The sequence below is a fragment of the Corvus hawaiiensis genome, chromosome Z (genome assembly GCF_020740725.1).
Source record: "Corvus hawaiiensis isolate bCorHaw1 chromosome Z, bCorHaw1.pri.cur, whole genome shotgun sequence".
NCBI lineage: Eukaryota > Metazoa > Chordata > Aves > Passeriformes > Corvidae > Corvus > Corvus hawaiiensis.
The window spans coordinates 68320288-68334379 of NC_063255.1; the positions used below are offsets into that span (position 1 = coordinate 68320288).

The 14092-nt window shown below is 40.4% G+C and overlaps 1 protein-coding gene across 4 annotated transcripts in view; it reads left to right on the plus strand.

The window, feature by feature from the left end:
• Positions 1 to 14092, plus strand: part of ARHGEF28 (Rho guanine nucleotide exchange factor 28) — a 120052-nt gene that overhangs the window by 3403 nt on the left and 102557 nt on the right. For all 4 annotated transcript variants that reach the window (XM_048292756.1, XM_048292758.1, XM_048292757.1 and 1 more), the window contains exons 2-3: positions 2499 to 2594; positions 3813 to 3856. In XM_048292756.1, coding sequence (XP_048148713.1) covers positions 3824 to 3856 — 33 coding nt within the window. In that variant the 5' untranslated portion in view covers positions 2499 to 2594; positions 3813 to 3823. The remainder of the gene's footprint in view (positions 1 to 2498; positions 2595 to 3812; positions 3857 to 14092) is intronic.

Genomic DNA, 14092 nt, shown 5'->3' on the forward strand with positions numbered 1-14092 from the left:
TTGTTACCTTTGAATTGATACATGGGAGTAAGAAATTCATCTTTTATACCACTGCTCACATTTTGCACCTCTCTTTAAGGCACAGTTTGTTGCACGAACTGTGATCTGGCGCAGCTTAATGAGCCATGGAGGCTCGTTGGAGCAGCCACAGAGCACGGAGTTCAGTGAAGTTCATACAAGTGACTGCTGGATCACAGAGCAGCATCAAAGCCAGAGTCTTCACCTTCTCTGTCTCTTTCTCCCACTGTAATATGCTTTATTTACAGGGAAGAGGAGAGAGTCAAGTTGCCGGTTGTGAGCTGGGTTGCTGTAGGATCAGGAAGTGTCCTTCTGTGTTTAGGAAAACGGTGATGATAGACAGTAGGTGCTAGGTGCAGCCAGTAATAGTCACAGTGTTGGCTGGAGGGTCACCTTGTTAACTGGTAGAAATGCCTTTCTGCTGAGACTTAAAGAATGCTTCCCCTTACCTAATTTCTTTAGTGTGTACAGAGTAAATATCTTTGATAACTGACATCTTAAAATGCAGTTAAGTCAATAATGGATGTTTTTATTTTCCATTGGTTTATTTTCTTACTGTGGTTGTTCTAACATATCCTGATAATTGGGGAACTCATGCTGTAAAATGCTAAAATTTTTAATGTTGAAAAAATCGGAATATTTGACAGTCCCGTAATTGACAACCATTAAATAAAATATTAAGTGAAGGATTTTATATTCCAGTTACACATTGGAATGTCTTGCGTCTGTGATAAAACCCAAGTTGCATGTTGCTGTTTCTCTTATTAGCTTGAGCTGGTTAGGCACTGGCAATAGCATTTGTCACTAGGTTTAAGGGGATATTGTAGATTAAAAAAAATGTTTACTGAACTAAAATGATGGTCAAGATTTTTTGCACATTTTTGTATATTTACGTCTGCCTGACTGAAATCTCTGCTGCAAGTCTCTCCGTTTGTACCACATCACAGTATATGATTCCATTAAATTAACTGCTAAACTGGATGCTGAAAAGGGGTTTTTTGTGTCTGTAGATGAATTTTGCTATTGCTGCCATTGGCAATGCGGGCAATGCCTGAAACCAGACCTGTTTGTGTGTTAGATGCCTGTTGTGCTGGTTTCTGTGTCAGAGGCACAGATGCCAGAGGAAGGGATCAGGTGTTGCTCTGTGAAATTATGTGCATTCATGATGTTGGGAGCTTGACCCTCCCCTTGCTGTGTGGAGTAAAGCTGGAGAGGATTTGTCTATGTGGCACCTTGTGTGCACTGGGGGCCCTTGCTTTTTGTGGATCTGGGCAGTTCTTTGCTGTGCAGAGGAGGTGAGTGGTGAGTAGTAAGCTGCATGTGATTTTCAGTCCTCGATCTGAAATGGAGGTTGCACAAGCGCTGCACTGTAGCCAGAGCTGAGTATTTCCTCCCTATGTGCATCCTCTTCTTCCTGCCTCTCCCAGCCACTTCCAGCAGCCAGGCTGAGTTACTGTAAGCCCCAGACTTAAGAGGAAAGATGTGAGCATTCATGTGAAATTTTTTTCTAAACAGCCAGGACTCTTCAGAGTGCGAGAAAAGCAAAAGAAGCTGCTTAGTGCTATGTGTTGACATTTATTGATTCTTCTGCAGAAAGCAACGAGTACCATTAGGTACCCCTTTGTATCCAGGAAATACTATTATAAGCTGGTTTGTCAGGAGAGTACACAGGGAAAGTACTGATAGTCTTTCAGCATGGTTCTAGTCAGTGCTATAAGAAAAACATTGATTGGTTCTGATGAGCTAAATCTTCAGGTTATTTACCCAGTCAGGATTCATGTTAGGCTAGGTACTTACTATTTCTGATTGCTCAGGCTCCCAGGGGATCTACAGTGTGACACAAACAAAGGGTAAAGGGAACAAAAGCCAGGATGGCACCATCTCTCCAGTGAGTTTTATTTGCCAATACAAGTTTGTTGTACTGGTGATGCAATTTTTATCCTTCACAGGAAGAGCTGAGTTATGGTTTCCTGCTCACACTTTCTATAGAATAGGTAGAGTAGACTGGATACCTGCCTTTCTCATCCTTGCAGAGGAGGAGGATGTTGAGATATATCTTTTGAGGCTTTGGAGGTCATGGCAATCATTTGACAAAAGTAACCAAGAGTAGTTCTTATTCTCTTGGCATGGCATAGTTATTTGAATGTGCTCATGTGTTCTTGCAGTGGAGATGGTGGAGTTTAGTTTGGTTGTGTTCCTTTAAAGACTGAGAACCACTGGAGGTGAAGGGGTTTTATACATTGGAATAGAACAGTGGTGTCAGATGGTTGACTGATGTGTCCCTCATTTCAGCCAGCCATGAAGTGGTGCCCACTTCAGAGGAGCAGCAGTAATTGTGAGGTCTGGGATAGATATTAATATGTGTCATCTGTTGTGTAAGTTAACTCTTGTGAGAGGCTCTACCTTAAATTGCTCCTTGTGGAACTAATGTTACTGTTTCTTAACTTGTCTTGTAACCCTGTTTTCTTCTGTTCCAACAGGGCTGTGCTTCCCATGCTGCTGCTCTTCAGGTTGGGTTCAGGATGCTGTTGCTGGAAACTGCAGAGCTCTGCTGAAGTGAGATGCCTTGGAGTCAGGTGGGGGATACCTCCTTCCTACACAGAAAATAAGAAACCCCTCTGTCTGGATCTCACTGCCGACTAGGCTGGCTGGATTAGTGTTTGCTTTGATATATTTTTCTTACAATATGAGAGGTTTGGATTTTTTTGGCTGAACCTTTGCAACCAGTGATTTTGTAAAGGATTTTGCCTTGTTTTAGAACTGCAAGAATGTGTGAACTTCTGAATGTACTTGAATCAATGGGCACCAGGGGATGAGGATTAACGAATTTGTGGTTTTAAAGGAGTATATGCTGGGATGGTGGGTGGGTCATTTTCGGTTTCAATTGAAGCTATGCATTTAATTTCTGCATTTGTAGGCAGGGAACTTCTCAAATACCATCTGACTCATACAAGGATGTACCTATGCATTAACATGTAATTAGCTGCACAACTGTGTTGTTCTTGGAAACACTTCCATTTGTATAAACAAGACCACATCTGAGCTGAGACAGCCCTCTCTTAAGACAGACTCTTTTTTAATAGCCTGTTTCAGCAAGTTGAAGAAGACTTGTGCATAGTTGTTGAGCCCACCTTGCTGCTGTAAAGATAGGGAGTTGCTTCTGGTATGCTTTTCTCTTTTGGAAGGAATACTACTTTTAGACTATGAATTTTGAGGGTGTGGTGAATCTGAAATATAATTATAGAAATCAGAGTTGCTATGATGAGTGTCTTTATATTAGTTCTGATGATGACTTGTCTCAGTAGTTTGCTGTTTATGGCAGTTAAAGCAACCTGCCTTGGGGATACCTTCTATGAAGTTGCTGAAAAAAAATCAGCACCAGACACTTGGGATATTGGTGTGGAGTAAAAGTTGCTACAATGCAGGTCAAGTTCAAATTTGCTTCTAGAGATAAATGCTGAATTTCCCACTACTTAATTTGTTGCAGCTAGGAGTGTCTCAGCAGCTGGGCTCAACCTAACCTATTTTGTTTACTGTTTCTATTGTCTGAAATGCATGCAGCATGTTAACTAATACCAGCCATCCCTCCTCCAGCCTTCCGTAGGCATCATTACATCAGTGTTTTCTCGTTCTGGGGATATTTGGGGTAACTGGATAGCTGATAAGCTTAATATCCTTTTTTTCCCCCTAATTCTGGAAGATGTTGACCTAGTTTGCAGACATGAATCACACATAATGATATCAATGCCTCCTGATGGGTATGTAATAATTCCACTGGTTTATTCTGTTTGTAGATGCTGTGACAATGGAGTTAAGCTGCTCTGAAGTACCTCTTTATGTAAGTCCTACAACATTAGGCTTCTGCCTGGAGAGTTGCTTTCTTCTGGGTAACAGCTCATTCAAAAGCAGGGTGAATGAAACTAAAAGCCATTCTCTGGTTTTCTGAGACTGGAGGCTGTTGAATGTTGCTGTCTGATGAGGCATGTGTGGAGGTGATAGTTTTCAGAAGTGCAACTCAGCTCTCTGAAAGAAGTTTGAAATTATTTCCCCTTTGTGATCACTATTTTGTTCTCCTTCAGTATTCTCAATTGCAGTTTTCAAAAGCAGAGTTACTGCCTGTGAAGAGATAACCACGCACCCACTTTCTCACAATTTTGGTTGTTTTTTGCTTACGAAATTCCAAACTACCATTCTCTCAGTTTCCACAAAGCAGGAAATTGTGTGTTATGTAAAAAAATAAGTTGAAATTTGTAATCAAATGGATTTTTTTTCTGCAAAACCCGAAATAATTGCTTAAAATAGATGAACTCAAAGTTAAAAAACAGTTAGTAACATGAATGAGGACATACATTAGATGAACTTAATTTATTTTGTGCCTTCAAGGGGACGTGAATGTGAGTATTAAAACTTGGGAACTCTAGTCATTATTATTTAAAAGCCATAATTTTATTTTTTTACTTGTTCTGCTCTGAAATGAGGGTAGCAGGGATACATGGATGGTGTCTGGGGGAAGATGGGAGGACACTGAATGGTTTTCAAAAGGGTGGTAAAAGATGAAACAAAGACAGGAAAAAAACCAATTATCTGCTTATTGTTGTGAGATGGGGATGGAAATGGAGTAATACAATAAACTGTATCCTGGAGTATTGAAGGAATATATGGTTGTTAATGCACCAGCGTGAGTTTTCATTGTATTTGTCTTCATTGAGAGTTAAAACCTCAGGCTTGCAAAAATTAGATGTAGTATCTTTAAAGGCATCAGGAGAAAAGTATTTTTGAGGCCTAATGATGTGATGTTTATTGTGTAATGCAAGGCTTTAAAAACAAATTTTTACAGAAAAAGTAATCAGGGACATGCTGATATCTGATCTGACTGATCTGGTATTTTCTCATAAGGTAACTGACCACTTTGCAAAGGCAGTGTAGTGGTTTCAATCCAAGTTGTTGAAAACGAAACATTTGATATTGTGTCTCACAGGAAATTCTTATGGAAGGAAAAGAAGGGGAAGATTAATATAAAGAGATAAAGATATATGGGTACTGCCAGAGCTGTTAGGGTAGAGAGAAAGATACTACAAGTCATAGTCCTTAAGTGTCATACTTAAATCTAGTTCTGTTTAATATTTTGATTATAACCCTATGAACCAGGTGTAGGCTTGCGAAATCTTTGTAAATTTGGTGACATCATGGTTTTGGGAAAAGTTGGTTAGTACTGAGAAGAATTCAGTTATTATGTGGGAAGATTGAATTTTCCTACCTTTTATTTGTACCAGTAAAAAGTGGAAAGAATGGTTTAAAACTGGATTTGGAGACTAAAAATGATACATCTCTTAAGAACAAGGGACTCACCAGGGGAAAGATGAGAGAATGTGATTTTAGTTGAGAACATTCACCCCAAGCTTTCCACAAGTGAGAGTCTGTACCAGATCTAAGCTTTGCTGGTTGTGGTCCTGTGCTTTGGTAATTTTCCAGTTGTGGTCTTCAGCCTCTCACCAGCCCAGGTGGATAAATTCCAGAGGGGGCTCCTAACTTGCTAGAAGCCCAGTGAGAGTAGTTTGGATTGCTGCCAACTCATTTTCTTGTGGGGGCAGCAGAGGGAGATGGTGTCTTTCTTCTGGGTCCTCAGTGTCCTAACAAGCCTGAGGTTAGTGGAGAAACATGGGCTACCAGGGACTTGCAGTGGGAGCACCTGGGGTGAGTTTCCCAGAACCTGGGATTGTAGTAATTTTTTAACAGCCTCCTATATTTATTTCTGTGTATATGTGTGAGAAAGATTGAAGGTTTTCTCTCAGCTCCCATCTGAAACTTGGAGAAATCTTAGCAGGCCTTGTACTGATCATTTGAGGTTGATGTAGTTATTGTAATGAGTTGAAAGTATTGCAGCTTCACAATCTTGCCCGTCACAATATTGTTCATAATCTGAGTGCCTTTTCAGCTTGTTTGGGAAGATTGAAGAGTTCTGTTCATCCTGAAAAATCCTTGAGTCAGGGCATATATCTTCTGTTAGTTAGATCCAATTATTTAATGAGTTCTGGAAACTCCTTCCCACTGCTTCTGCTTTATTTGCTTGACTTTGTTGGAAAACACAATCAAATCAGTATTTAAATTAAACATGATAGCCCTTTCTGATTATTCAGTTCCTTAGTCAGTTTTAATTAAGGAGTTCTCTGGCAAGCTGAGCTTGTCTAAATGCTGTTCCATCTCCTTTGTTAAACACTGCTTTCATCCCTCATAAGCATCTCAGGGATAGAGAAAACTTCTCTGGAAAACTGAGGGAACATGACAAATACTTGCACTGCAGTGAATTTAGGTATTTCTCTGATGTATTCCAGTCCCTTCTAAAGGACCACAGTGGAACTGCAGAATACCATGTCATGGTAATTGCACACTCTTCTTCACATGCAACTTCAGAGATGTCAAGCATATGGTTCTAACACATTATTTTCCACAAGAAAAGTGGAAGAGATCAAAAGGTAGGAAATAATCCCTTCTTTCCAGCCTCCTTTAAAGCATAGGCTTTGTTCATTGAGAGAGGGAGAAATCTGCTGGGTCCAAAATTAGAATGCTTTTCACGCTGTATGTAAACATGCTTAGCATCCATATCCAGTGGGTTTTACCCTCTTCTTCTTTGTAAGAATGCCTGTTTTGAGAGTCTTGTATTTCATGTCAGATTATCTGAGAATAACTGCAGTTTTGTGTTTATAATACACATTTTTAAAGATGATACACAAGGTACTTTGTTGACTCACTATATGTGAACAGCTGTTAACACAGCTGGAGAATGTGTCCATACTGCGCTGCTACTTCAAGCTGTCACACTTCAGCAGTACTGAATTTCTTGGCAAATCTAGAACAGTGTGTGTAATCTTACTGGCTGGGTGATGGCTGTTCTTTTTTGTTACATAAGAGGGAATGCTTTCTGAAAGCTCAAGGACCTCACTGATTTAATACAATTTTTGTGAAATATCATTTAAAAATACTCTGTGTAATTAGCCCATTTTGAAAATACATTATTTAATACCCTTCTTCTGTATGTAGTTTTTGTGGCAGCAGTACATTAAAATCTAATTACAGCACACATCAATACCATGATTCAAGAAATAAATGGTAATGAAACAGAAAATCAGGTATTTGAAGCACATCTCCTCAGTTAATTTGAGGAGCCTGTTTCTGGATTCTAGACAGCAAATTACTGTTAACCACTCTATAAAACTACTCTTTATAAGCCAGTCTAGTTTTCAGGGTTGACTAGCCAAGAATAAACTGAAATTTCATAGACATCTCTTCTTTCGATGCTAATAATACATCATTTAAGTATATAGAACTTGAATGTAAGTAGCTTTTGCCCTCCTAAATTATGCGTTTTTTCAAACTGATAGAAATTAAATTATATTCAGCCAATTCTTTCTGTAAGAAGTGCAGCAAGCTGAGTTTTTCATTTAATTGTGTACTAAAGACAGTATATGGAATAAGACCTCACTATCTTCAGGCAGACACTGGTCTCATTGTATATGGAAAAAAGACTATTCATGAAAGATGGAAGATAAAAGCAAAATATTTGATGAAGCAGCCTTCAGATATTAAAGAATTTATGTATGGCAGTTGTTCCTCCTATTATAAGCAGGTTTTAGTGTGGAGAAACAAATCTCCCTCATGGAAAATCATTCCTTCTTATTTAATGGTAGCTAACTGGTTTTTGTTTGTTTTAAAGAAATGTTATTGATTACCAGCTTTGATATTGGCAAAGAAATACCTTGCTGCCATGGGGCAAACATAGTGTGGAGGTAGTGAGCTCTCAAGAGCAGTAAATAAGTGTTCTCAGAAGTTTGTAAATTATTCTCTGCTGGGAGCCTTATGAATGTTTCCCATGGGAGCTGGAGAGATAAATAAAGAAATGCTGAGCCACAGAGTATATCCCCATCAGTTTCTTGTAGACACCAAAGGGACCTCATCTCTGCAGGAGATGTTGCTGAAGGTTATGTGTCTGTCTTTCCAAAGGGGCTTTTGGATGTTAATTCTCTGGGAAGAGGCAGGAACACAGGCTCCTAGCTTTGGGACTCAGGATCTCCTGGAAAAGAAAACTTCCACTTGCTCCTGTGCTGCAAGGTGCTTACTATTCTCAAAGTGCACTTTTCTAAGGTATTGCATGCTCCTATGTACAACCACTGGAGCTGGCTAAAAGGCCTCAAGGTCTAATCTTAATTAACTTCTCTTGTGTTCTGTTATACAATGTCTCCCTCTTAAGGTGTCTCTGCTCGTTTGTTTTTACTTGGGGACAGTTTTGTTTCTGACACTGTTACAGCTTCCTTGGTGAAGCATAGGTGCCAAGGAGAGAGAGGTGCTTAGTACTGATGTATGGAAGTATTCCTGCAGTGAGGTTTTGGAGGGTTTCTCTGCCTGGGTTGGGAAGGGCAGAGAGTAGGATGTGGCACCAGGCTGCTTGCAGCCACAGCGTCTGATGGCCTGGTGATTCTCACACGTGGGATAAGCTCAGTGACGGTCTTTGCCTGGGCTGGGCGTGGAAAGTGCCCAGCATGATTCCAGCATGCTTTTGCATGATTTGAGTAGGAAGTGGCAGTAGGACTTATGTATTGATTGTGAGTAGCTGATTTTCTCCCTCGCCAAGCTGTTTGCTTTCCTAGTTCCTCCATACTGTACTAACAGTTGATGTGCAAAGAGATAAGTTCCTATGGTTGGATACAGCTTTTGTATTTGCTGCTCTTACCAGGTATTCAGTGTCTTCTAGCCAGCCCTTTGTGGAAAAAGACAATTTCTAGCCTGTCTTGGCAATTCTGTGTTTTCATGTTCTTTGCTGTTGCAGTGGGGCTGGCCGTAATTCTGGGCCTACCAACGAGGCTGAAATGACTGCCTTACTTAGACTTCAAAACACAAAACAGAACTGTGGTTTAAAATGTAAATGTGTGTTGGCCTTTCAGCGTGCCTTTGCTAATGCACAGAGCTGTGTTGGCCTCATCCAGCTGGAGTCAGGAGTACTTTGCTGTTGTCTGCTGTGGGAGCCTGGTCAGGTCTGTCTTGGGAAGCCTGCGTGGGGGTGCACAAAAGAGTGTGCACAGGCTGGCCTCTGGATGCAGACTTGCTGCCAGAGTGAGACTGAGGAAATACATCTGAAAGAATGGGAACAATTTAGAAAGATACGAAAGCAAAGAATGGGTGCTTCAAAGCATGTCCATCACCAGGCAGATGCTTTTTGTTCCTGTGGTATATTATTTTTCCTTTGTTTCCCCCTCAGTCCTTAAATTAAGATTTTTCTGGGCATGGACTTTGTGCTTACATGTATTTGTGTAGTGTCTGCAACAGTAGAGCCCTGATACTACACAAGACATGAGAATAATAACTAGTCTGGTTTGTATATTTTAAATCAAGTCAACTGAAAGAGATTACTCCTTTTCTTTTAGTCAGCAGTTGCATGCCAGAAGGGATGTTAATTTTCTTATTGCAGAAATTTTATGACCTGTGTTAACAGCACATTCTTAAGCTTTTTAATTCCTCTCTATTACTTGATGCATGAACATAAATTGTTTTGTCACTGACAGCAAAACACTGAATGATATTTTCAACGATAGACCAGAAAGAACATTAATGCATGTTTTGGCAATGGCCTTGAATATTTTTTGCTTTTTCGTCTGCCTTCTCCCCTCTCCTTTCTGCTAAAAGCACTCCAGATATTTTTATTTCTATCCAGTGGTTCCAGACTTAAAAGATACACCATTTATTTATTTATTTATTTATTTATTACTTATTTATTAGTTTGCCATATGGGACTCTCAAAATTTTTCTGTGCCTTACCTGTTGTCTAGGTTTGATAATGAGCTAAACACAGCTTTAAGACCGGTGGTGCCAAGGTAAGGAAAACAGGGTCAGTTTGATGTAAAGTGCTGATTTGCTGTAGACTTGTTCTGTGGTTCAGATTGTTTAAAAACACTGGTAGATTAATTCTGCATGGGTTGTCAGTTCCATGACTGTCTCTCACACTGCTGCCGATGTAGACCAGGCATAAAAAGCACAAAGCCAGCATAAGCTCTGTATCATGTGCTCTCACTAATTCAGCAAAAATGAGATTGTGTTCCCAGGTCTGGCATGGGTCAGGTTAGTGTGGCTGGATGTTGCTTATGGTGACGTGGAAGTTGTGTTGCTGCCAGCTGTGTCTTAAATTGAGCAAAGGGCTGGTTAAGAGGGTTAAACAGAAGAAACTGGACTGAGGAAAACAGTTTTTTATGGTAAGATAATGCTGTAGAAAATAAGAACCTGCAAAGCATCTGAGCGTATTGCATGTGCACTGAATGAAAAGCATCATATGTCTAATATATGTTTCTTTATAAGTGGGTAATATTAGAGGCAACTTAACAGTGCACAGTAGCATAGAGACTTGCAGATATATATATGTCATGATCTATTACTGGTTTTCTTCTTTTTAGGGGAAATATATTTAGTTTTGCAGTAAATGAGAAGTATTTTAAAGGCCTATTTGGTTTTTTTTTTGGTTGTTGTTTTGTTTTGTTTTGTTTTAATTCTGTTGGATTCTAGTTCCTTTTCCTGAAGACAGCTCTTGCAGTTCTCAACAAAAAACCCTTTTTTTTTCTATCTGTGTCTCTGAAGAGAGTGAACCTATGTTGAGGCTAGTGAGGAGGTAGAAGGTATAACTCATTTTGAGACATCAGCTTTGGGTAACAGCCAGTGTCTGCAACTTCAGAAACTCCCAATACAGCAGATGTATTTCAGTTTGTCACTGAAGGGGGAGTATTGCAATAAGCTTGATTGAAAACCCACAAGGTTAAAGGATGGTCTCCTCTTAAACCCCGACAACATAAACCACACCCTTCATCTCTCTTCTCCTTATCAAGGCCAAGGACTTGTTAAGCCATTAAAGAAGCACAAAGCATGTACCAGGTGCAGAAGGTGGGAGAGGCCAGACGGGATTGTTTGGGTGGGAGGAAGCTCACAGTACTGTGTGTTAGGGAACTATGTGAGTGGTGTTTTCACGCACAGGATGGGGAAAATCCATCTCTGAGGAGTAAACTTGGGCAGCTTTGATCCTGCTGTGAGGCAGGGGAGTCAGCTAGTTAACTTGTGAGGATCTCCTCCATCCTTTGCTTGGAGTGTACTTTTGTCATCAGTTTGGATGTAAGAGAGTGCTTAATTTTTTTCCAGTTTATGTGGGCTACTTAGTCAAAAAGGTGGTGTACTTCTACCAGTACTTACTTTTTCTTTTAAAAAGGCACTGCATCTAAACCAAAGTGAGGAACTTCCTGCTTTTTCACATCAAAAGACGGAAGCTTGTCTGTCTTCATTAGGAAATTTCTCTGTTAGTGCTTTTCTATTCAGGATAGTGCTGGGACCTTGCTAGAGGCATCCTTCAGATTTTATTTTGGTGGTCACCAAATACTTTTTTTCTCACTTTTTTGACAAGAACAGAGAGCTGCCTCAGCTGCTCATCAGTAGACTTTCTGTGTGCTGTATTGCCTTAAGCACCTGTGGGGGTGATGCTTCTTACTTATGCCTGGAGGTATCTGTGCAAATGCATTCTCTACACTTCTGAGAAACCTGCCACATGCTTAACAAGTACCTACAGGTAGTTGGTGCATAAAGCTGAGGTGGTTTGGAGAACCTGCTGTGGTCCGTTTCCCACATGTTGGCAGTGTATAGTCCACAGGTTCAGGGGCTGAAGACCAGTCTTAAGCAGATAAGTGAGGTTCTCAGGTGCTGGTGAAGTTTTGCAGCATAAATCAGCAGAGGACTGGCTCTTCTTGAAGCAACTCTGCATGCATATTTAATTTTTATAAAAGTGTATGTGTGGGCTTTTGGACAATATGTAATATTAAATATAACCCTATCAACACATACCTTGTCTTCAGGTTTGTATGCGGAGTTATGCTTATGGGGTTACTCTGGATAGAAAAAAAACCATACTCAGTTGCTTCTTCCCTTAAGTTATTAAACGGGGGGAAAAGCCACCCTGTTTTTGTTTTGGATATTTTTAGCTATACAGTTAGAAAGTTAATGCTTCTAGAAATGTTCAGCTTTTATCTCCTATGTTTTTCAGTTTGTAACTTCTGTCCTTCCCTATATGTAGTTGCTGTTTCGTTGTGTGCTGAATCCCACTGCATTCAATTCAGTTGGTGTGCATGATTTCTTAAGCAAGTCGATAACTGCATTTACTGCAATCTGTAGACAAGGTCTGTCTGGTGGACGGTATAAAAACATCACACAACACTGGAAAGACCAGTTTATAACTTTTTTCTTGTTGTTAATGATTTGAATATGATTGATTTGTGCTCATTTAGAATTTCCCTACTGCTATTTTAGCATCTTTTGTGTAGAAGTGTTCACAGTTGCAGCTGAGTTGCAGAAGGGTCATTAAAACTTTATGCTACTGTTCTTGTCCAAGCACAAGTAAAATATAAACATTTTCTGAAGTGAGTCTTCTCAACAGTGAAAAAATATTTATGTGAAATTGCAGTGGCCAGTAGCAGCTGACATAGAGGAAAATATTCCCATTATTGCTGTCAATGCTGGGGGATTTGCACTTACTTCAGTGTGTTGGGACTTGCCTTTTGGAAACAAACAAGTCATTGCTTCACCTCAGGACTTAAATATTTTTATTAGAGAATGTAATTACTAAGCTGTTACTTTTTTTGTCCTGTTACATTTAGAGATGATATCCTTGAAAGCCCTGGATAAAACATTATTTCTCGAGCTATTATGCTACATGCATAATTTGGTAAAGAAATTTTAGAATGTGTTTTACTTTAGAATGTGTTATTTTTATGGTAAAAGGCTGCTGGGAAAGTAGATTTATCCAGGCTGTGTGTGCAAGGATAGAGAGCAATTGTTGAAATTTAAGTGTTAGCCAGCATGGTGGCCTGGATCTAAAGTCCACTAAAGATTTTTTTGTCTTGCAGCTGTTTTGCTGGGGCAAGTTCCTGGTGAGGAAGATGGTGTTTCTAAAAGGTTTCAAAGTGGAAGAAGCTCAGTTCAGGTTAATGGCTAATTTTTGGTTAAGGCATAGAGTGTCTTGCAGCAGGCTGAGGATGAGGCACAGTGGAAGTGCCATGGTCAAACCTTCAGCTCCTCCTGCCTGCCTGGGTGCTGCCATGTTTCAGCTGTGAGGGATTGCTACCCGCAATTGCTACCCTCTTGTCCTCACAAAGAGCCTGCCTCAGTCCCTTGCTGGGATGTAGAACAGGGTCGGAAGAGTGTCTGGAGGTGGGAGCTCTTCTCCCAAGTCTGGCCTTTGCTGCTCCCTACCCAGGACATGGGATTCAGGGGACCTTGCTGCTGCAAGACTGACATGACTCTCAGGTGCCCTAGACAAACCAAGGGAAAATGTATGTCTGAAAAACCTGTTTTGTGACACTGAAAGAGTGCATAGACCTATAAATCTTGCTAAAAACACAAACCTTGCTAATCTCCTCCCTGGTGCCAATGCCAGGACAGTGTTGTCTGTGGTAATAAAAGATAGGCTTTACTTTATGGATCCCAGAGAGGTAAAAACTAACACTTCTTCAGCCACAGGTTTAATGTGTTCAGACTTGGGACTGTGTCTCTCTTAAGTCACCCTTAACTGCAGTGTCTTCTCCTCAATTCCCCTGTATGCTTTCCTGGTTTTTATTTCAAGGATTACAGTGACAATCTTGGCTCTCATTAAGTCAACGTCAGAACTCCTCTTGGCTGCAATGGGCTGAGGGCTTCTCCCAAGTTCTTTTTCTTCAGTTTTCTGGTATCTTTTTGCAGTCAAAGGTGTTGATGTGGCTGCCTGAAGTTCTCTGCTGTTACAGGCCTGTATGGTGTTTGAGAGGTCTCCAGTTTCCATGTGTTCCTGTGGCGGCTCTGTAGAGCTGAATATCTTTTTGTAGCCATGCAGATGTAAACCTAAGTAAGATAATGGCTGGTTGGTCTCAGTAAGTGCCCCTCGACTTTAAAATTTCCTTCCACTACAAGTGCATCAGAATCAACACAGTGTGAGCTTGAGGCAAGGACCTTCCCCAGCATCTACCTGAGAAACCAGCTATGGCCAGGTACTGTGTTTATTTGCTGAGATGGTGAAGTGGCACAT